Source organism: Zalophus californianus, chromosome 5, assembly GCF_009762305.2.
Source record: "Zalophus californianus isolate mZalCal1 chromosome 5, mZalCal1.pri.v2, whole genome shotgun sequence".
NCBI lineage: Eukaryota > Metazoa > Chordata > Mammalia > Carnivora > Otariidae > Zalophus > Zalophus californianus.
In genome coordinates this window covers 73076686-73102096 of record NC_045599.1, presented here as the reverse complement: position 1 = coordinate 73102096, position 25411 = coordinate 73076686, and the positions used below count along the sequence as shown (strand labels likewise).

Genomic DNA, 25411 nt, shown 5'->3' with positions numbered 1-25411 from the left:
GAACGCATGTCCTTCAGGCAACCTTCCATAAATACAATTTCTCATGACTGATTTTTGATAGGCACTGGGCAGCGAGCATTCAGCGTTATCCTCTTCTGACAAGTACTTGGAGTGCAAATATTCTGTTGCCAATTAGGGACAGACCATGCTTTAAGCCTCGGCTGAGGTGGGAATAGAGTTGACAACTCTTTTAAAAGTTGAGAAGCCTAACCAAAACATACGTCTGTAAAATGCCACCTCGCCTCCACATGGACATGGGCTGAGAGTGGGACGAGATTTTTCTCACAAACCTCAAAATTCTATGCCAAAGAGCATGACTGTGATTATTTTAGCCTGCAAAAATGTTAGAGTGCTGTGAAACGCCCACTCCCTTAGGCATGAGGCAGGTTCCACCCATTAGAGCGCTCACAGCCTCGCTAACCTTATAACTTCCAGGGAGCCCTCCAACAAAACCTGCTACCGTCAGGTGATGAAGTCCTGTCCTGGGTAGTTCGCTTCGTCAGCAAGTTAGGTGTAACAGAGCATCTGCCAACAATAATTATTTAGGTTTTAAGATGATTGATCTTAACACTATTTTTTTTTAATGCTGATTAAATGGTCGTAGGTTGTTGTTTCTTCAGCTGACACCTATTTTGTGACAATAAAGCTAGGACATCAATACATTAGGAAATCTTTTTTCTCTCCTATTCTTGCTCTGTGTACAGCTTATACAAAAATGATGTCATTAACATACAATTTTAGGAGGAGATGCAGGTTGCTGCAAAGATGGGAAGAACATAGCCCATATCATCTCGATGGAATTCCTGTCCACCAAGACAACTTGCCCACAAAACCCAACTCAAGATGACACAAAGCGAGAAGGTTCCGGAGGATCGTTAAAGGGCAGAGACTCAGAGAACCTCATGCAGCTTGTTCATAGTCAATTCTGGTCCATTTCGAGATGTCTCAGAACGAACTATCTGAAAGCATAGGGTTTGAGGCCAATTCCCTGAAAGGAACAGTGGTCAGTGGTACAGTGCCATGCCTAGAACCTGCCTGCTTCTTAGGTAAAATTATTAAGGGGGAAAACTACCCTAAAATATCTAATATAGAAAGGTTGATAGTTTTTAAAAATAATCAATTCTTTTTAGTGGCTTGGTCTCACTAGACCTGTTGCCTACTGTTAGAGTTGACCTAGGTGAACAAATGTGCAGGGCTGGAAACCACCCTTAAGCAGATCTGAGGGCAAGAAATCTTCTCTGAAGATTTTGTTTATCTCAACTTTTCTAAAACAACTGTGCTATGTGAAAGGTGTTGCTGGAAGCCAATTGGAAACAGTAAATTTGGAAAAATTTCTCAGGCTAGGCTTCTTTTCCCCTGTTTTATAAAGCATAGCAGTTGAGATCTCCCTCCATTTACACATCAGGAGAAGATGTCTCAAGATGATTCCTTGCCTGAATTCTAAGATCTAATGGACAAACTTAGTTCCTTCAACGTGGGTTACCTGAATTTACTAAGACAATGAGAAAAATTGAATTTGGGTATTGAATTTCAAATTACATTTTGTCTGCTTATCCTACTTTCCTAATCAAACAATTACCAGGACAGTAGGCCCCACATCTTCCAGAACACAGGTTAGAGACTGTTTTAATTTACCAGGAGGCTACTGGGAAGGAAGAAAGGAGACCTCCTTCTATTAAAGTCTCTCCCACATGGGGCACCTGGCTGGCTCAGCTGGTTAAGCGTCTGACTCTTGGTTTCGGCTCAGGTCATGATCTCAGGGTTGTGAGATGGAGCCCCACATTGGGCTCTGTGATCAGGCAGACACTGCTTGAGATTCTCTGCCTCTCCCTCTCCATCTGCACCCCCCCACCCCCGCTACTGCACATCCTGGCTCACGCTCTCTCTCAAATAAATATGAAATCTTGAAAGTCTCTCCCACATAACTGCAATCTCTTCTCTTTCTTGACTGGAGGAGAAAAGGGGTGGTGGCATTATAGCTACCAGAATGAGAGTAACTGTGGCCCTCAGCCTACTTTATTTTATTGTCTGCTTTCAGGGAAGCCTCTGAGGCATTATGTGAATTTCACCTGGCCTGTTGCTGGTGTTAGAAAAAGAGTGAGAACCTTTGATGAATGCCCATAATGCTTCCCTAAGTTAGCTGAGCAGTGGAAATGCTGAGGAAATAGTCAATTACAGATTCCAGGGCCCCACTGCCAGAGATTCTAAGTTAGTCTGATGGGTGCCAGCAGTAGTGGATGAATTCTAAATTTTTCAAAAGCTATAAGAATTACATTGAAGTGTTTGAATTGTCCTTTTTACCTACTTTTACATGTGTAAGTGTGGAAAGCCAAATTATACTTACAGACCTGTCTGGATCTGGGGGCTCATGTGATTGAATTAGAACTCATTTTCTTGCCATTTCTTATCTTGGTTTCCATTTGTGCCAACATTGGTCCCAAGCAGAGCTGTCCCCTAAGTGGCAATCAACACTCCCAGGCTTATATAGTCTTCTAGCTTTTGGTCAGGAAAAAAAGAGATTCTCTTATTCAGTAGGTCCAAAGACCCAGAGTTGAGTCTCACTTATTCTGATCAGCCCATCCTTGAGCCCGCTACTATCACCAGGAGCTGGTAATGCTGTCATTGACCCGGTCCAGCTAAAATGTCCATCAGCAGCCAGAGGCAGAATCTACTCCACCAGAAACAATCAACTGGTAGTGGTGGAGGATTTCCACAAGGAAGCTCACAGTGCTGAATAAAGAGACGAGGGATGTCAATTGTACATTGATGGTGAATGGACCAACAGTTATTAATGAAGCCGGTAATCATCATATAATTGAATCACTTCTGAGAAGAGGAATTACCACACATAATAATAAACTGATTAGCAGATTTTTTGGCAGGGCATGGAGCCTTCTGGCCCTGCCTTTTCCTACTCAGTGTCTGGTGTTGCAGATCAAGTCAGACTTCTCCCCCTGGAACTTGACTAAGATTGAGGTGGAAGTATATCAAAAGAATCAACAATGAAAGCAAGTCGCCCCCCAAAAATGGGGGCCATCACTATACGTTTTTAAGTAACCAGTGCATCAGGACACTAATATCCTTGTAATTGTCAAAAAGATGGTAGAATTGAAAGGTTATGATGTAGCAAATTTCAATTACTTCTGTATGGGAGGCCAGACACATTTTAGCTGTGCCAAGGTACTGGGGGAGTCTTGGATGTGTGAGAAGATAAGAGGTTTTCAGCAAGGTATAAGATTTCTCTGTTACAGGTTTTCAGTACCAGTTATCAAGTACATTTCTTATCTGTGACACCTTTTATCTTTAACACAGTCTTTAAAATGGATCTTAAAATGGGGAAGGAGAACTTCTTAGGGCAGATTAATAAAATGATGCATTTAAGTCACATAATATAGGAATACTCTTTTACATTTAACAAGCTTTAAAAATACATCTTTTCATATGATCTGGAAGAGAGGCTACAAAAATTGTCTTAAAATCCTGTCAAACCTTACCATCTTGTTTCTGGAAATAAGATTGTGAAGTACAGTTTAAAAATTATGTCAGAAAATGCTTGCTTCACCCTCAACTCAATTTTCCTATCTGCGATATGGGAATAAAAATAATTAAAAATAACAAAGGTGAAAAAAGTTAAGTGGTCTTTTGGGACATAGAATTACTTAGATATAATTACTCCTCCATGGTAATAATTTTATTTAATTAAAATTATTTAAAGCTGACTTCATTTTCAGTTCCTATTGAGGTTTCAAAATAATAGTTTCTTAAATATATTAATAGTATGATATTAATCCCATGTAAAATTATTTCCTAAGAAGTGAGATAAACTGTATCATTAATAGCATTTAATGAACTTTCACATTATAATTGATATTTCCATTCTACAGTTAAGGGGGAAGGGACCATAAATAATCACTTAATAGTTAAGGATACACACTTCTCATGGGATGAATAAATAAAAGTGTGGATAGATCTAAATAAAATATAAATTTATATGCACACATCTTCTGTTATATCCAGACACACACTTGGTAAATTTATTTGTACATAAACTATTTTACTCTGAGTACGAAAATGGTACAGCTCTTTGGGGGCTCTCATTATCCATAAAGGTTCTCAGTAGGAAAAAAAAGGCTAAATTGTTATATAGGAGAATTCTTAGAACACATTTTCAGCCCTTCTTAATCTTTTACTGTGTTCCTTTTTAGGTTCTGCCTCTCTATCTGTATGCCAGTTACTCTTTATTTTGCATAGACTAGGCATAAAGAAGAAAAACACAGCTATAAACAATCCTGAAGATCCATGATAGTTGGTGTGATATGTATTTTGTTTTCAGTGAGTATATTGCCCCCTCTCTGATACCAGCCCAATCCTTTTACTTTTGCTCTAATTTGCAGTGAGGTGCCCTTTCCTGGTTGATATTTAGAAGCCATACACCTCTTCCTGCCTCATCCAGATCAAGCCATAGCTAGGAAAGAGAAACATGTTGTCTGTCTTTATGACACTAGTAAACACTGAATCGGGAGTTGTCTCTAAGTCAATGTCTTTAGTAGAGCAAGAAACGTGACAAACACTTCTGGACAGAGTGTGGTCAAACATGTCTGAAAGGCAACCACATAAATGAAGGAAAGGCAGTGTTGCCACAACAGTGAACCTCTGAAAGGTGAGCTGGATTCTGCCCAGCATTGTTCACTTAGAGGACAAAGCCATACCTGCCGGCCTGGGAGCTAGAATTGCTCTGCGGCACCGACGGCAGAACAGGGAGCCAGTTTAGATTGCAGCAGTTGATAGGGCAACATGGCTGTAAAAACAATGGGAAATTTGCCAGGGTTCACCTGCTTGTCCATGCTTGATAGAATTTAGGTAACTTGCAAACACATGGATTAAGCTTTACTCTGGAAAAAAAAATTAAAAGTATGCAGTGGTTTAGGAAGATAGGATTTTCCTAGTTTTAGAAGTGCTCGAATAAAAACAGTTGGAAGTAGTGTTCAAATTTATTTCACTTTTCCTGCTGCGTTCAGCAGTTTTCATTTCTATTTTCTTGATGTGATATACTGAGAAAAACAAACCCAACCACCCAAAGGGAGCTGCTGAGTATCGCTGACCAGAAAAATAAAAGTAAATGCCTCTTAACATTTCCCTGCCATTTTGGTAGATGGGGTGGGGGGGAGTGAGAAGTTTTATTTCCTAATAGGTGGCATGGTAGGTACCTTGGCAGTAGAGATCACTGAGGAATCCACATGAAAACCTAAAACTCTGGGCCCCAATTAAAAGGGCTCCCGAGCACGATTACGAAGTAGAAAACATGTCGTATTTCTCCAGTAGCGCTTTCTTCTGGGCAGGGAGGTTGACCTTTTCTGCTCTGTCGTCATCCTCCTGTCCGAAGATCTGCTTCTGTTCTGCTTTATTCAACTTATTTTTTTCAGCCTGTTGCTCTCCGCTATCCTTCCTTCCTTTTCTACTTTTTTCCAAATCTTCTCTAAGTTTTCCTTGGAATCTTTTTCTCATCCTGTCAGCTACCTCTTACCCCCGGGGTAAGGAATTTAACATTTTCTTTCCCCAAATTGATTGTATTTTTCATGGGAATTTAGAAATACTGCATTATAGTCTCACCATAGGGTGGTAGTATCTTATTACCACCTTGGGACTTTGAATTTCCCATTATAATTAAGAATGACTGAGGTTGATGTTTGCTTTAACTTTAAATTTTTTAATAGTCTTGCAAAACTTCTCTGAACTCAAAGAGGCAATAACTGTCCAAAAAATCGTCATGTAGATAGTCTCATCAAAAAGCATGTTAAGCATTTCCAGAGTATTGGCAAGATACATCTAAGATCTATGATCGTTCATTGATTTAGCCTAGGTGTTCTCAGTTCTTTGTTTTGGAATTTACCTCCCCAGAAGATAAACCATTTTTATTTTTACACAACTGTACTAAAGTGTAATTTCAATACCATAAAATTCACCAGTTTAAATGTATAATTCACTGATTTTTAGTAAATACACAGAGTTGTACAACCATCATCCCAAAAAGATCACTCATGCCAGTTACAGTCACTCCTTGTTTCCACCTCCAGCCCCTAGCAACCACTAGTCCATTTTCTATGTCTAGCTATTTGCTTTTTCTGGACATTTCACATAAATGGAATGGTGCAAAAGTAGTCTTGTACATCTGACTTGTTTCATTTAGCATAATGATTCTGAGTCCATGACACAGAATGTGTCAGTAGTGTCTTCTTTTTATTGTTGTAGCATTCCAGTGTCTGGATATGGCACATTTTCATTTTCCACTTGCCAGGTTATAAACAATTGGGTTATTTCCATTTGGGAGGTATCATGGATAATGCTGCTATAAATAAGCATTCATGTTACAAGGCTTTATGTGGGCGTATGTTTTCATTTCTTTTTGGTGATAACTAGGGAGTAGAAGTGTTGATTCATATGTTAAATTTAGGTTTGTTTACCTTTTTAAGGAACTACCAAACTGTTTTCCAAAGTGACTACATCATTTTACATCCTCATCAGCATTTTGTGAGTTCTAGTTTCTCTATATCTTGACCATTCAGTACTTTCTGCCTTGATTGAAGCCAGTCTAGTGGGTATGAAGCAGTACTGCCTTGCAGTTTAATTTATATCTCTCTAGTGACTGATGATGTTGAGCATCCTTTCATATGCTGCTTAGCCATTCATATGTTGTTTTTGGTAAAATGCCTATTCAAATCTTTTGCCCAATTTTTAATTGGGGTTTTGTCTTTGTATTATTTTTAAGTGTTCTTTATATACACTGGATACAAATCCTGTATCGGATACATATTTGCAATTATTTTTTTCCCAGTATATGGCTTGTCTTTTCATTTTCTTAATAGTATCTCTCTTTTTTTTGGTATTTTTTTATTATTTTATGTTAATCACCATACATTACATCATTAGTTTTTGATGTAGTGTTCCATGATTCATTGTTTGCGTATAACAGCCAGTGCTCCATTCAGTACATGCCCTCTTTAATACCCATCACTAGGCTAACCCATCCCCCCACCCCCCTCCCCTCTAGAACCCTCAGTTTGTTTCTCAGCGTCCATAGTCTCTCATGGTTAATCTCCCCCTTCGATTACCCCCTTCATTTTTCCCTTCCTACTATCTTCCTCAATTTTTTTAACATATAACGTATTATTTGTTTCGGAGGTATAGGTCTGTGATTCAACAGTCTTGCACAATTCACAGCACTTACCATAGCACATACCCTCCCCTATGTCTATCACCCAGCCACCCCATCCCTCCCACCCCCCGACTCCAGCAACCCTCAGTTTGTTTCTTGAGATTAAGAATTCCTCATATCAGTGAGATCATATGATACATGTCTTTCTCTGATTGACTTATTTCGCTCTGCATAATACCCTCCAGTTCCATCCACATCGTTGCAAATGGCAAGATTTCATTCCTTTTGATGGCTGCATAATATTCCTGTGTGTGTGTGTGTGTGTGTGTGTGTGTGTGTGTGTGTGTGTGTGTACACATACATACCACATCTTTACCCATTCATCTGTCGATGGACATGTTGGCTCTTTCCATAGTTTGGCTATTGTGGACATTGCTGCTATAAACATTGGGGTGCATGTACCCCTTCGGATCCCTACATTTGTATCTTTGGGGCAAATACCCAGTAGTGCAATTACTGGGTCGTATGGTAGCTCTATTTTCAACTTTCTGAGGAACCTCCATACTGTTTTCCAGAGTGGCTGCACCAGCTTGCATTCCCACCAACAGTGTAGCAGGGTTCCCCTTTCTCCACATCCCCGCCAACATCTGTCATTTCCTGACTTGTTAATTTTAACCATTCTCACTGGTGTGAGGTGGTATCTCATTGAGGTTTCGATTTGGATTTCCCTGATGCCAAGCGATGTTGAGCACTTTTTCATGTGTCTGTTGGCCATTTGGATGTCTTCTTTGGAAAAATGTCTGTTCATGTCTTCTGCCCATTTCTTGATGAGATCATTTGTTCTTTGGGTGTTGAGTTTGAGAAGTTCTTTATAGATTTTGGATACTAGCCCTTTATCTGATATGTCATTTGCAAATATGTTCTCCCATTCTGTCGGTTGTCTTTTGGTTTTGTGGACTGTTTCTTTTGCTGTGCAAAAGGTTTTTATCTTGATGAAGTCCCAATAGTTCATTTTTGCCCTTGCTTCCCTTGCTTTTGGCAATGTTTCTAGGAAGAAGTTGCTGCAGCTGAGGTCAAGGAGGTTGCTGCCTGTGTTCTTCTTTAGGATTTTGATGGACTTCTGTCTCACATTGAGGTCTTTCAACCATTTGGAGTCTATTTTTGTGTGTGGTGTAAGGAAATGGTCCAGTTTCATTCTTCTGCATGTGGCTGTCCAATTTTCCCAACACCATTTGTTGAAGAGACTGTCTTTTTCCATTGGACATTCTTTCCTGCTTTGTCAAAGATTAGTTGACCATAGAGTTGAGGGTCCACTTCTGGGCTCTCGATTCTGTTCCATTGATCGATGTGTCTGTTTTTGTGCCAGTTCCATACTGTCTTGATGATGACACCTTTGTAATAGAGCTTGAAGTCCGGAACTGTGATGCCACCAGGCACAGAGAACCCCCCTCAAAATCAATAAATATAGGTCAACACCCTGACATCTAATAATAGTATCTCTCGAAGCAGAAAAGTTTTTAACTTTTAATGAAGTCTAATTTTTAGATGCATATTTAGATCATGCTTTTGGTGTTGTATCTGTGAATTTTTTGCCTAGCCCAAGGCCATAACTACTCTCTTCTTGTTTCCTTCAAGAAGTAGTTTTATAGTTTTCACTCTATGATCAATTTTATGTTAAGTTTTGTATATGGGAATTTTATTACTTTTAAAGATAGATTTACTTATAACATCCTCCTAATTTCCATGGAGTATACTTAAAGGTATCTTTGGGAAGGTTCTGAAGGCAAGTAGAAGGGGGGGTAGTTTTTTTGTATACCTGACCTAATTCCAAGCTGATTCATCTTTTGGTTAGTATTAAAATTTACTTTTTGAAATAGCCACCTACTAGTAGCTCATATTTTTCCTTGAGAGGACATTAAAATCCAGAGAGCTCAAGAACCCTTCTGACGCTTGTGAAGAATTCAAATATTGAGCAAAGTATTCTTTGAGTCACTGTCCCACTAATGAGTGTCCAAATAAATTGTCTGAAAGAAACTGATGTTCATCACATGAGAGTTTAACATCAGAGTTATCCCACCTGAACCTATGATCGTGCCTCCTTAATGTCCTCTTAAGAGAATGCAATATTTAGTTATTCAGAAAACTGGTAATAATAACACGCTGCTAGAAAAAGTCAGAAAATCTTGATTCAAAAACTATTTGAAGAAGTATAAATGTTTATTGAGAATCCTACATCAGTACCATGTGGCTCAACAAAATGTGTCCACTCCCGACAGGTTATTTTTAGAAATGAGGTTTTACAGGCAATCAAATACAACAACAAAAATGCCTGAAAGATAATACATGTCAGCATCTCCATGTCAATGAAGTGAAAGCTTTTCTGAAAATGAAATGGCCTTCTTTTAGAACTCTGGAATCCTAAACTACCAGACATTTCAGGAACTATTTTGGCTGAAAATGATATGAGAGATTTTTCTTTTTCATAATTTTTATTACAGTGGAAATGGTTTTTGTATTTCTAACAGTTTGACAAGAGCTAATTACAATGCGCTCATCTGCTTGGCGGACTAATTTGAGCCATCGGGCATCAACACCATAGACATGCAGCAGCATTGCAAATGATACGCATGCTTCCCTTGCTCCAAGAATTTGTACTTGCTATAAAAGAAAACAGATTTGGACAGCCCTGGAAAAGTTGGGTTTGGTTTGAAGAAAACATTTCAGAATTACATTAGAGCTGGCCTACAAGTGAACTAAAAATACCTGCTCATCTCAGTGGTCTTGGCCCAGGGCCTTTCCTTTTACTGTAAAAGTCAGGCTGTTGGAACAGTTGGAGTTCAGCTTGCTTGCTGTCTAAACTAGTGTTCTCTGATAACTTCTGTTACCATTGAAACACAAGCCCTGTTGCATTTAAGAGAATGTTTGGAGGTGTGGAAAATAGCCAAGAGAAATGTCTACTTAGTGTTCAAACCTCTAGGCTTCCCGTGCAATAACTACACTACTTAGATCTGTTAAGAAACGGGAGAAAGACATTCATCAGTAAACATTACACAGCAAGGGTAAAAGACGGAATGGAGTAAAGAAGCCTGTTAAAATCAGCCTAAGATGATTATTTGAATTGCAAAGAGAAATGTTCAGACATAGCTAGAGCTGCTAAACATAACTCTTGAAGTTTTTCCAGAACAGAGGGATTGGGGGGAATGAGACCAGTGAAGGAGAAAATTAGAAAATTATAAGACAGAATGGGAGATGAAGTTTCAGAAGCTGGTAAGATAGCTGAAATACATGATATTATTAGGTCTTAAATATATTTATAAAAGTGAAAATTTTAAAACATGTTTTCTGACTTTGGCTCTGTGATTTTAAGACTGAAATGAAGACATTAAATCTGGACAAAGAAATCACCAATGGTAACAGCTAGGTTATAGCATGAAGGATTAAAAAGAAAGACCAGAAATCAATAGCCCAGGGAAGATATTCATGGTAAGTTGAATAAGTCTGGGTGAGATCATTTGAGTGGCAATGAATCAGAATGATACCAAACATCCCTAAATTTGGCAGAGGGCATATATATATATACTATATATATACTATATATATATAGTATATATATAAAGCAGTCACTGCAATTGATCATCTGCTTTTTTAAAGGCATTCCTGTTCAGGGACATAGAATGGGGACTATAAAGACGACAGTACGAATTTTTAAAGTAACTTGTGTCGCAGACTTTACTAACATGTGTTTGGCTGGGTATCCTATTTTCTGGCACAGTATAGAAAACAGAGGGAGTTCCCCCCACGAGCAACTGCAGTACCAGCTGTTGCCCTAAATATTGTACCTGTTCATGACGGAGATGACTTTAAAGCCAGGTTTCAAGCTTAGGGAAAATTTTACATTTTGTACATCAGCAAACATTGCTATCAGATTTGTAAGTCTAGTTACGGCATTTACACACACAAAGAAGGGAGTTGATGAGGAACGTACTTCAAAAGGAGTAATAGTAACAGATTCATTTCTTTAAAAATGTAAAAGACAGGGCGCCTGGGTGGCTCAGTCCGTGAAGCGTCTGACTCTTGATTTCGGCTCAGGTCATGATCTCAGGGTTGGGAAGTCGAGGCCCACGTCGGGCTCTGCACTCAGCTCTAAGACTACTGGTCCCTCACCCTCTGCTCCTCCCCCCACTCATGCGTGCACATGCTCTCTCTGTCTCTCTCTCAAATAAATACATTTTTAAGAAATAAATAGAGATGTAAAAGATGACTATCTTTAATAAGCCTTAACAAACCTACAGCACTTCTAAAGCCCAGAAAACATAAATGGCACATGTGTATGACAATATCCCCAAATAATATTATTTAGAAAATATGTAGAAATTTGTATGACAGTATTCCCAAATGATATAATTTACACATTTAACCCAATAATTTATTAATAGTTTAAGAATTAAAAAAGAGGAAGAGATATCAGAACATTAGATCATGACTTGAATATCATGAAGAAAAAAGATGTCCTTTTCATTGGCACTGGAGGCATACATAAAAGACAAATAAATTGAGAGCCAACATTAAAGTACTTTTTTTTTTAAACTAAACATGGAATGTTCTTTACCTGTAGTAGTGAGACAGTCATGGATCCTTTCAGAACCAGCTGCAGCCTAGAGAAATGAGACACTAGAGAAGGATAAGCATCAGTGAGCTTAACAGCCTTAACATATTCTTCCATGTTTCTTTGGATAGTCCTTCAGTGTTTTTTAAAGCAGTTGTTACTTGGTATCAACAAACTCTTCATGGACCAAACAGTACCAATTCCTCTTAATTATTCATGTTTGGTCATTTAAAACAATACAGTAAATATGTGTTGATCTGTAATCTGCAAGAATGACTTTGCAAGCAGCCTGATTTTGAACAAGAATTTCTGTGAATAATAAGGCTATTAAAACTAAAAACATAACTGTATTTGATCCTATGGCAGGCATTACAAACTACTGGGTAATGTACTCATTTCTAATGAAGGGGCCTGAGAGAATCAACAGTCTCCAGGCATCTGTAAGCATTTGTCAAGTTGATTCCACATTCCAACTTTTACTAACATTAGACTCACAACATTGCAGGGATTTCTTATCAGTTATTCATGTGTGGTTGGTGTGATGTTCCAGTTGGACATACTCTGGGCTTTACATTTTGGAGTTGTCAGTGTTCTCAAAGCAAAGCCAGAACCTTTCATCCCTGACTTTGATAAAAATGACATGAAATATCAGTACAAGTTGTAAGCTGAAAGAGAAAAAAAATCTAAATAAATAACTTCCCAAGCCTCCTGGCTGGCAGGTTCTATTGATAGAATATCTCCATCAAGGAAAGTATGTGCATTATGCTATGATTGGTTGATAGCACCATCTTTGAGGTTGTTTGGGTCCATTTTGTTTTGGAGATTCTTCAGCAGGTGTTTCTGGGAGTCGTATGTAAGATATCTTCAAATGAGTTCTATCTCATTGTCCATGTGCTTTAATAGATGGAGTCAAGCTATGCTTTTCAAAAGGGCAGGGTGTACTGAGATTGTGGACTTTAAGTTTCAGGAAGCAATTTAAAAACCCAGTGTATGGTTTCACAGAGTAAAGAATTGGAAGTTACTGATCTGTATTTATAAGTAGTCTAAGTAAATTTGAAGAAACAATGACCTTTCAACACTATTAGCAAATAATGACCTAAGTTATAGTATATACATTCAATTCAAAGCTTTACCAACACACCAACCCCAGTTTCTCTCTTTTTTTTTTTTTCTACTCCCAACCATATATTCCTCCTATCATCAGAAAAGAGGTAGATGGTTCTCTTGACATATTTTGCCTAGTCAATATAAGGGATCATTTAGTAGAGTTTGTGTTTTGATTTTTTTTTTTTTTGGCTAAGCACACAAGCCACACACACACACACACACACAATGCACAACAAAACACAACATACCAACTGTCTTATCAGTTTGGTGTCTGTTTGAAACTACTCAAAGAGAAAGCAGTAGAGGGAGTCATCAGAATTCTCATTCTAGTTGAGAGAAAGAAAGAGAAGCCACTGCATATGAGCATCTGTATGAGGCTCTTATGGACGTGCGAAGTCTCCTGGTATCATTGTGGAATGACCCCAGGAAACAGAACAAGTTGGAGCAATCCAGGGGGTCTGACGTTGTCACCATTTCCCTGCTGTTTATTTTAGAAAACAGTCCAAACAAAGCAAAACCTCTCTTCAAAAGAGCAACATCTCAGACTTTAAAAACCACCTTGAAAAAGCTATCACTACTCTGGGAATGAATCAGGTTCATTTTGCCTATCTTCTGTCCTCTTTTCACTAGAGGTGGTACAAAAGGCTTTAGTGGAACCAACCAGAAATAAAGACCTTAGAGCAGGTGGTGATGCCATCTGGCTATTTAAATCAAGGCAAAACCAACCCCTTCCCAGAAGATGAAGTTCTAAAAACTGATGATGTGCAGAGTCTGACTTAATCCAAGGGAGAATAAATGGGCAGAGTGGGTTAACCTCCAGTTCTTCTTTAGCCATATTTTTAAGAAATGTTAAACATTAATAGATGGTGAGAAAGAGACTAGAGCAAATGCTAAAGATTGAGTGAAATTTTTTTCTATACTACTGTCTCACCCTAACTCCTTAAGTCAGAATTGATGCCATCATCTGGGAAATAGACCTATCCTTCTTCTGTATACACTTTTTTTTTTTAAAGGATTTTATTTAGACAGTGAGCTGGGGGAGGGGTGGCGGGGAGAGGGAGAGATGATTCCAAGCAGACTGCCCCCACAAAGTGCAGAGCCCGACATGGGGCTCGATCCTATGACCCTGAGGTTATGACCTAAGCCAAAACAAGAGTTGGGCACCTAACTGAATGAGCCACCCAGGCACCCCATCTGTATACATTTGTTGATATGCATACCATTTCTTCTTTGCTAAGTTGAGGATGATCTATTGTCTATGGGAGAGAATTGGCAATGTTTCTCAAAGAGAAGTGGTGGTAGCATTTGGGACAGGAAAATTTTTCACTGGGCAGCACTCTTCCACATAGTAGAGGGTGTTTCACACCCTGGCGCTACCCACTCAGTGCCAGTATCTTCCCTCTCCCACCCCACTGTGGCAATGAAAAATATCCCTGCATATTTCCAAATGAACCATGGCGGCGGGACGTGGCCGCACAGTACCCAAATGTTTGAAAGTTGACCCTCTTCCCTTCCTTCCCTCCTTCCCCTCCCTGTACCTGAAAGGATTTAAAGAAGCATTTGATGGGATTAATTTGCCAAGAGGGCTTTCATTTGCTTTTTGCTATAGTCTTGAATCATATTTTTAATTCGAGTTTTATAACCTTGCTGATGGCTTTTTCACAAAGCCATATTTTTAGGTCCCACTTTACATTCCCTAGCTTTCTTCTTTAAGGCCAGTCTTATTGGTAAAGTTGAAATACTTTTTTTTTTTAAAGATTAATTACTTGTCAGAGAGAAAGAAAGAGAGCACAACCAGGGGGAGCGACAGGCAGAAGGAGAAGCAGGCTCCCCGCTGAGCAAGGAGCCCGATGCAGGACTTGATCCCAGTACCCCGGGACCCTGACCTGAGCCAAAGGCAGACACTTGGTTAACTGACTGAGCCACCCAGGGATCATGAAATACTTTCCTTTTAAAGGATTGATTACCTTTATGTACTGCTAAGCGCCTTAAAGTTTGTTGTTGTTGTTGTTGTTTTGGTTTGTTTTAAAGCACTGCCTAGTTCCTCAACAGGCAAATGCTATATATTTATCATCTTTCTAACTTGAGGCCTCTCTCAGATCGGAGAATATTCCCATACCAGATGCTGTCTGTTAGGTTAACCATATATGTACTTTTGATACATTTCCTCATTCTGTTTTACCTAAAGTAGATATTGGATGATGAAACAAACAGGAAAACGTCAGAGAGGGAATGCTGGGTGAAAAATGGGTTAATACTGTGAAGGCCGGAGTGTGAATGTGTTAAGTTTAAGAAAAAAATGAATTGAAATTAAGGAGGAAAAGGATTTTATGAAAGGGCCATGAAATAATTAATTGTTTTGTAGGAGAGGGCCTTTCCATGTAGGCAGAGAATTTTTTCTTCACTTCTTTCTGAAGAGACAGTCAAATAGAGAATCTCATCTCTTAATTAGAAAGAAAAATACTCATCAAACACATCTCATCACTGGAGAGCTAATGATCCACAGCTGTTAGTCTGAAAGGGCAGGCTTTTTTCCTGAACAGTAGGAAGTGTTAATCATTTTGGATGAGATTTCTTTTTAAAATATACTGTAGTTTGCAAAAGAATAGGATATTCAATATTCCAACTTAAATGATTTTTTTGAAGTGTTCTTCCCCAGGGATACTGTCATGTGTTTCACTGAATGATCATTGAATGCAGGCATCTTCCACTGCACTTCAATGAGAGCATCAGTTGATGGGATGATGTGAATCCTCCTGTCCTGCCTGGGACTCTTAAGACCCCAGGCTCAAAGAAAGAAAAATCATGCATGTCTTGCACCTCCTAAGAAATGGTGTTGCTCTAAAATCTTAATATTTTGAATCATTCACTCTACTTGACATAATTTGCCTTGTTTAAATACGAGTGAAAAGCCTTAGCCCACCTTCACTTAGCTTCTGAGTGAAAAAGGGTTGTTTGTTTGTTTGTTTAATCTTCATGTGAAAAAGTAGGGCTTTTTTTATCTGTAAAAATGTAATTGGCTCATTCATTTTCTAATCTCTGGCTGTACTGGAACCTTGCTAACCTCTTCTAAACATTTTGAACAGAAGAAAAGCCCCGTTTAATAGAAACCTTGTGAATAGCCAACTTTTGATTATTCAGAGCCATGCAAGATAGTGAGAAAGGGGAGGAATGAATTTGGGCTTCACAAACCTCATTTTGACCATTAGTTTTTGACTTCTCTGCCATGTGAAACCCTTACCACAACACCTAAGAAGTGGTATTCCATTTCCTTGCAGTAATGCAAAAGTAGTTATCCCAGAGCAGGAGGAAGGAAAGAAATAGACATACGGAAAATCTACAAATTGAATGATCAGTCTGGAAATAATTGATAACCTTCGAGCATCGATATTCACTATAAAAGTCCTCCTTAGAGGCAGTGGAGTACTGATGGAAAAACACACTGTTTTGGGGATCAGAAGACCTGGCTCTGCCACCCAGTAGCAGGTGTCTGTAGACAAGTCTCAAATTTGAGCCTCAGTTTACCTATTTGCAAAACAAGCACAGTAGTCTCTGCCTTCCCAGCTTGCCTCTCAGGACTTTTCCCCTAAAGTTTGTTTTATGTAATGCGATATAAGACATTTGTTAGGATGAATGATTTTATTTATCTTTCAGTAAATTATAGATTTTCAAAAAAGCCACTCTGAATATTTATGATTAAATTTAGATAGCTTTTAAAGTCTAGCCCAAATAGACACTGAATAATTGCATTCTGTGATGTTGATGCTAATGTCATAGGCAAGATACCATTGATTTAGATGAAAGGCATTTGGATTTAAAAGCAAAAAAAAAAATTATGAACAGGAATTGATAGTCACAAAACAGCTAGTTCAGAACAAGATTCTTTTATATCTAGGGGCAGATACAGAGGTTGTTTAAAATGGTTAACATTTAATAATGCCTGATTAAGTCTGGAGTTCACAAAATCTGCAGTGTGTGCTAATGCCAATTACTAGAAATAATGAGTTTATGTAAAGACCTGGATTTTTCTTGTTTCAGCTATTAACAAAAATTTTAACAGCAACCCCTCTAATTGCACATTTATGATTTCCTTCCAACAAAACCCTTTCACACACAAATCCCTCTAAGAAACACCACCCATCTTCTATAACTGCTGAAAGGGGATAGTGACCATTCTTGGAGTATTAGTTTATAAAGTCTCTGAATTTTTCAGAAATAATTTTAAGTATGAAAACGTCAAATTGATAATACTTGGACTTACTGAGTACTTTGTGATAAAGTGTTTTCACATACATTACTGGAGTTGTTCCCCACAGTCAACTTGTGAAATAGGCAGGTGTTACCATTTGATAAATAATAGAATCAAATAAAAGAGAATAACTGACTTGCTCAAGGTCCTGTGATGATCAAATAGCAGAAATGGATCTAAAACCACTTGTTCAGTCTTCTGGTCCAGACCATATTTATTACAGACACCATTGTCTCCTTGGAAAAAGGATATGTGTCAGTTAGCTTTTGCTGTATAACAAACCACCCCATAATTAGTAGCTTAAAGCAACTACCACTTATTTAGTGATGATTCTGTGGGCCAGCACTTTGGACCAGGTTCAGTTTGGGTCTGGAAGTATGGGCAGGATAAATGCTGGGACTTTTATGGTTTGTATTTATATTCTGTGAATGTGTCAGGGATTTTTTTTTTTTTTTGAATTGCTCCTTGATTTCTTTTTCTACCCCATTTTAGCCTGTTATGATATCTGACTTTTTTCTCTCAAACTTAGGAGTAAGTGGAGTCAGGACCAAGGATAGATCCTATATTGTCTCGGCTTTCCTGGGGTTTCTCTGAGATATCTTTCACATGCTGCCCTAGGAGGACACTGAGGACCTGGTCTTGGGTGTTATCTTGGTTTTTTGTAAGAGGAGAGGCTCAATCTCAGTGCAGGTGGTCCCTGAGAGAAGGGAAGCCTGAGTGTGGAGACAATAAGCTAAAAGGCACCCTCCCTCCTCTGAGGGCTCTCTTTATTGGATAATCCTCTCCTGCTAATAATTATTATAATAACCACTAATACTATAATCCAGAGACCATGTCATATCTTAATTTTGAACATCAACTATTGTGTATCACATAGTAGTGTTCAATAAGTATAGTTTATTGTTAATCGGTGTTTGTTCTTTTTTACTTTGACCTTTTGAAATCTCCAGTTAATTATTGAGGAAGAAAAAAAATGAATGCTTTTGTATTTAGAGTTTATTCAAAGCTCTCTTGTTTTTTTAAAAAAGGTATTCTCAACAGCAGAGGTCCCTTACCTAATTACCTAAATATTAGATTCTTAAAGAAAACAAAATAGGGAAGATTATTTTTCCATTGCCAAGATCCATGAAACTAATCCAATTCTACCTTTTTTTTTTTGTTGTTCTCTTCTATATCTTTCCCCATCTTATGTTCTGGTGCCTGTGTTGTTGTGCATATAAATACCACAGGTATTAATTAGACATGCCTTGTCAGTTCTGAGTGCTGTATTTTAAGAAAGCTATTGCTTTTTAATGGATTTGGATGTGGTGAGAGGATGATGTCCACAATGGAGACGTGCCCAGAAATCATGCCTTGTGGATTAGTGCTTTAAGCAACTAGTGATGTTATATCTAGAGAAGAAAAAGGCATGATAGGTGTCTTGATTACTTGGTTATCACCTAGAAAGTGTATTCTATGCAATACCTGTCCTCCAACTAACACTAACACATAGACATCCCCAGTAACTTTATTCTGGGTGACATCAGAACTCTAACACCAGTGAGTGGACATTACAGGATAGAATATCTGTGCTTAATAAATTTAAAATAAATCCAATTGGTGACATTTAGCTGTGGAATCATCTGAGTCCCATCCATGAGGCCAGAACACATCAAGTCAAGTGAACGTCCTCAGAAGAGGCAAACATAGAGTAAGGTCCAAAAGGAAAGATGGTAGTCAGACCATAATACACTATATAGTTTATGACTGCATGGCCAGAATGGAAAGAGAATCTTTCTATGCCTCAGGGAGAAATTGGTTAGTGGCATCCCAGGTTGTAATTCTGAATATATTTTCATGAATTTACTTGATGTTACATAGTGGCTATATAGTACTTTTACTGAAACAATAATTACGTAGATTTATGTTAAAAGAACCCAGTACCCATTTATTCATTAATGCAGCTAATATATATTTATTGAACACCTTCTATTCCTAAGCACTCTTCTGGGCTCTGGGGATAGAACAAGAAGAAAAAGAAAAAGTCCTTATCCTTAAAGAGCTTATATTCTAGTAACCGCCTAAATTTTGCAAATGTATAAAGAATTAATATGGATTCTAGCCAAAAATAATTTTCCCTTTTACATGTGTTTGTGTCTGTCAGATTTGCCTTAATTAATTTCCTGAATAAAGAATTATCATTTAAAAATACATTTTAGTAGAATAATCATAGCCATCAATTATAATTTGTATCATCTTTATATATATTGCATAAATTTCAAAAATTAAATAGAAATATTTTATTTTTCTGGAAATCTTTCTACTTATGAAAGTAAAGATGAGGCTCATGTCTCATGCATTGATACATTTGAGGTTTTTCTTATTCAGGAACTTGAATCTATAGTTACCATGTAATTCTATCCAAAAGTCATTTCTTGGGTTACTAAATCATTATTTGTGGGTGTCCATCTGGGTTATGAACATCCCAAGAATTCAGGATTTAATGTCACATTAAAAAAAAAAAACATGTCACAGTAATGCCATGAAGTCATTTTAAATAGAAGGGATGTTAAAGGTTATCGGGTCTATAGACCTGTGTGTTTAGAAATGAAAACACAGAGGCAGAGTGACTTTCTAAGGCCTGGAATCTGTCTTCTGGTCCTTAAGCCATGGGTTTCTCTACCCCTCCGCACAGGCTGATTTTCTCCACCATCTTATTAGACTGTATATTGGCTAAAGCGTATTAAGAAGGCTGTAAAGAGTCAGTGCTGCCCTGCCTGACATGAGTGTTCTCAGGGCGCTGCTCCTAACCCTTCTGGCCTGTCAAACGCCTGATATCTGTGTTACCCCAACCAGATGGCTCAAATTCCCACTTACACTAGGGTTCAGCTAAATCTCAGGAGGCAGATGACTTTCCAGGTTTCAGTAATGGAGTAAGCATCACCTGAGGACCTTAGTCAATATTAGTTAACTTTCTGAATTTCATAAGGTATCGATAAACATGTACACAACAATACAAATATTTTCTGAGCACTTATTGGGTACCATGCAGTGTGTTAATGTCCTAACACATTTCAACTCTGGTTCTCACAACCTGTCAGGTGGATACACTTCTCAGCCCCATTTTACAGAGGCAGAAACTGAAGGCAGAATGGTGCCAGAAGTGATGGGACTAGTCAGCATTAGGGATGGAATCCAGCTCTTCGGTACCTCCATGAAATCATTTGACTTAATGTTGCCTTGTTTGGCACCTGGAGCCACAGACTCAGAGAGTTTAGATGATCTCTTCAGGATTATAAGAGGGGGGATGGGTGCAAGGGCAAGTCACACTTTGTACACAGTGCTGCTGATTTTACAGTGCAGATGATCTTAGGATGGGTCCTCCTGCCAGGCTAAGTGAGCTCTTAATCTAATATTTGTCTTACAATTAAAAAATAGTTCACATAGAGAGTTGGTAGTTTTCAAAGATAGTAGACATAGACATTTAAAAATTTCCTTTGACAAAGTTATTCTATTTTTTAAATAGCTGTTTGATTTCTATGGTGATGCTAAATGTTAAGCCAACCTATTTTTACACTTATTGGTAGCAGTGTTTTTATTCATAATGTGAGATCTTTGGCTCACTGGTGCAGACTTGGTATTTTCATCTGCCTATTATGCGTGTTGCATTGTGAGATTAAAAAAAAAAAAAAAAAAGCCCGTGATATTAAACAGTGATTCATTCTTTATCATTAAGGCAGATAGACCAGCTATGTCTGACAATGTAGTGAAGCTCATTTGGCAGCCTTTTTTTTTAAAGTCTATTTTGTCCAACCTGACCATAATTTCACTAGACAAGAAAAATTAAAATTACCCTGTTGATAGTGTAATGATACCAGTTTTTCTTCATAAAAATTAAATTAAAAATCCTAACAGTAACTTTCCAGGGGTCAGTTGTGCTTTTAGAAAAATGCCTAACAAGTTCTCAAGGCTTTGTTTTCAAGATAAATCCTTCCATTCTGAAGCATTTAGTTTTGCACTTTTGAAGTGGGCTATGGATAAGAGAGTCCATTTAATGAAAGTCAGAGTTGACTCATCTTTTTCTCTCTCCTCCTCTAGCTCTTTCTCTTTGTTGTCTGGAACTTTGAGCTCTACATGATACCACTGGTTTTGTTGTTACTGTTGACATGGAACTACTTCTTGATAATATCAGGGAAAGATAACAGGCAACGTGATACAGTAAGTTTCTGCTTTCTTATTTGTATGTGTTTTTGTTCTTATTCCTCGTCCCTCTGACAAGATCAACATTGATTTATTTTTACAAACCAGAAATTCTGTTCATAAATACTGGAGTTTGGAGGAAAGTTTTAATCAATTCAAAACTAACAACTCTTTGGACCTAACATAAGAGGAAGTATTCACCTGTTTCTAACATGACTCATCTTGGTAGGAACTAAAATCAAGAGCATACCGAAGAATGAGCTATGACTTTTAATTATAAATGGGTTATTTGAAATGAGTGTTTCTTTTACTCTCCTTATTTGTTTATATGTCTTAATCTTGAGTTAAGATATAATATCATAAAATTATTTATGATCAGACCAAATGAATGTATTTTATTTAAGACATTTCTCTGTAGTCTGTCATTGGAAGAAAGAAAAGATTGATGATTTGTTGGCCTGGAAAAGTGCATAAAGTATCTTAATTCAATGAACATTTACTGAACAACAGCAAATATCTGTGTTTGTGTCAGGAGTGTATCAGGATTACCAGCTGGAGGATAAAAAGCTTTCATTTAACCTAGGGAAAGTTATACTGAACCCACCTGCCCTCTCTGGCATTTTTGAAAGTTTTTTTAGAATCTGTAAGACCACTTCTCTCTCAAAAGGAGTTTTATTTTTTGTAAAGATTTTATTTATTTATTTGACAGAGAGAGCACAAGTAGGCAGAGGGAGAAGGAGAAGCAGGCTGTCTGCCGAGCAGGGAGCCCGACAGGGGGCTCGATCCCAGGACCCTGGGATCATGACCTGAGCCGAAGGCAGACGCTTAACTGACTGAGCCACCCAGGTATCCCTCAAAAAGAGTTTTAAAGCAAGAAGTAAAAAATAAACCACATTATAATCATATCTCTTTTTCTCTTGCCAACTTTCATTCCCCTTAGATTTTCTCAGTCACTACACCCTTAGTGAACATACAACTTCAAAAAGCCTTCTGATATATAAATGAATGGGATGGAGGTGTCTTCTCCAAATAGGATATTTGCAATTTGATAAATCCATAGGTAGCTTTTGAGAAGAATTTAAAAGTTTGTCAAATGTGAGAATCTATTTGGTAGCTGTTTGTCTTCATCAGACTACATGGGTTTTCTCTTTTTTTTTTGCCACTGAGGGTCTACATTTAATTTATAATCAGGAGTTTCTGCCATCTACCATGTCCATAATGGTGCAGGAACCAAAGTTATCTGATCATCAGTTTAATAATATTATATAATACTTCTTTATAATAGCATCATAATGTTTGCACAGACATACCTGTGACATAAAACGTTTCCCTTTTAAGTAACTCAAGCAGGGGTGCCTGGGTGGCTCAGTTAGTTAGGCATCCAGCCCTTGATTTTGGCTCAGGTCATGGTCTCTGGGTCCTGAGATCAAGCCCCACATTGTGCTCCATGCTCAGCACTCAGTTTGCTGGAGATTCTCTCCCTCGCCCTCTGCCCCTCCCCACCGCTCACATGCATACACATGGTCTCTAAATACATGCATACATATATACATACGTACATAAAATCTTTAATAAATAACTCAAGCCAAATACACTTCAAATGGTAACACAGGCTGAATATACTTCTTCAGAAAAATTTTATCATCAAAATAAAAGACAAATCCTGATGCACAGCCACCAAATACATGGCAAAGTTGCCAACAACATGCTATGTTTATTTTTCTATTTATTTGTATATATTTGTTTCAGATGATTATAAATTTGAGGGAGGGGACTCTTAGTTCATCATCATATTTGCCACTTTATCTAGCAAGTGTCTTGCAAGTCTGAAGTGTTGAAAACATTTTTTATAAGGTTTATCAAATCCAACATGAGACTGTTAATAGAGATTTTAATGGTTAGGCAGTATCAACAGACAAGAAGTTATTATTGGCAAGGATTTTATGTATATATATTTAAATTGCACACTGAGAGACAAACCCCAAATGCCATAAGCATTGGTGTCATGGGGACCGATAGGTACTTTTGTCAATTAATCCAGGATGTTTTCTTTAAGAAAATGGGACTCTCTCAGGCAATTGCTTTTTTGTCCCATTTATTTCAGGGGGACTGTCGAGAGAGAAGAATATCTACTTTTCATTCAGTTGCCTTGAGACAAATTTGCAAATAAGATTATTTGCAAATAGGAAAAAGTGGTAATTTAGTTTCAGCTCCTTAATTCTATGAGGGGGCTTATCGTCAATACTTAGTCATTGGTTGGAGTATTCTTCCTGAAAAATTCTATATCTATAGATTTTGCTTGTTATCTTCTCCAGAATATACCTGCCTTGGCTGGAAAGGGGGAAATAGTAACAGATAATAGATCCTCTTGTGCTTACAATTCTCTAAGAATTTTTATGACTATTGAAAATTACAGGCTATGGAAATTTCTCTACTGCCCTTTTTCTCTTCAAAATATAATTCCAAAATTATATTTACCAAATCTTTTCTTTTAGGCACATCTCTAACAGAGCTCCCTCTTTAGCCATGGGCATTCGATTCCTCAGCACAGCCCACTGTGGAACAGTATATAGTCCAAATTTCATGGGACGCCGGCTCTACTCCATAACTCTCAGTAACTGCCTTTTATTTGCCCAAAACACACTGTCCACATAGTCTGTTCTTCCTGGACATCAGACCAGCAATCACAACACTTCATTCAGTTTTTTATGCAGTGGCTCAGTTGAGACCTTATGTAACTCTTAAATCCATTTTGTCTAATTATGTGTCTTCTCCCATACCTAGCTATGCATTTGAACTTGTTGCTCCTTTTGAAAAAAGGCCTGGATTATACCTTGTTGTTTACAGATTATACACACACACACACACACACACACACACACACACACATACACATCTATGCATATACCTATACATTCATATACACAAACATACATATATATGTAAATCAAGGGAAAGTATTGGTAGGGGCTGCCATGCTGTATCTAATTGACTCTACTCCATAGTGCATAGCACTGGGGGAATGACATTTTGCCCTAAGTGCTTTTTGCTATCACCAAAAGCATACAGAATCTTTCAGCATGTGTGAAAACTTTAGGTAATCTCTGAAGTGCATTAATCACACCACTGCGTGATTCCAGAAACTTTCCTGTTTTAAAAGAGAGCAAGAGAGGGAGGGAGGGTGGGTGGGCAGGCAAATTTTCTCTCATGGAAAAAAAAATCATTTGTACGTTCAACTGAGAACATTCAATTAGGATGAAAATGATAAAAGAAAAACAAATCAAATTGACCTTGAGCTTTGTATAGCAAGAGAAAAAAGGAAATAACATTTTCGTGACATAAGAAGGTGAAAGAAAAAAAATACTGTGAAAGATGAAAAGTTCATAGATGGGTAAAAATTCTGTCTTCACCATATGGGTTGAAAGTTGAGATTAATACTAAAATAGGAAAGGATTTCTTTGTGTGTTGGTTGTTTATTACGGAGACCATGTCCTTTCTGGGATACTTAAGATCGCAGGAGCTAAAACCCGTCTTTTCCCTACCATGGTGCCTTTTCTGCCTTTCTTAATGAGAAAAATGAGATGTAATCCTTGCCGAGGAAGTTTTGCTGCATTTAATGAGCTGAACGCTTTGAGGACAGGGTGAGGAAACAGCTGGTGCTGAGGCTAATGCTGTCGCCTTGGGGGTGCACAGGAGGAAGAGGCATGGTTCGAAATGGTATCTCCCCTCTGCTGTTTCCCAATTGGACTTGTTAAAAATAAGCACTCCTACATCTGAATCTACCTACACTCACACCATGACATTAGAATTTCTGGCGTGAGAATTGTTAGGCTTTTCTGGGTGGGGGGGATGCCTGTTTAATAAATACACGCTTCATTGAGAAATGTTTCTGGCATGAAGGGGTTATAGAGACAGCAGTGTCATACTTGTCTTGGTTTGAGCTGTCGCTCCAAAACCTGAGGGAAACTCCCCCCACCCCCCACCTGCAGTGCCCATTAGGCTTGTACCAACTAACCACATTATAGTTACTGTGGACTGAAATTTTTTAAGTTAAAGAGTAGATGCCGGGAAGTTGCCTTTGCTTTGGGTTTAAAAACCACTGAATCCTCATCACACC

The 25411-nt window shown here is 38.1% G+C and overlaps 1 protein-coding gene across 1 annotated transcript in view; it reads left to right on the top strand.

Moving 5' to 3' along the window:
* Nucleotides 1–25411, top strand: part of MCTP1 (multiple C2 and transmembrane domain containing 1) — a 505394-nt gene that overhangs the window by 391281 nt on the left and 88702 nt on the right. Inside the window, 1 exon segment of the mRNA XM_027606101.2 lies at nucleotides 21193–21312. Coding sequence (XP_027461902.2) covers nucleotides 21193–21312 — 120 coding nt within the window.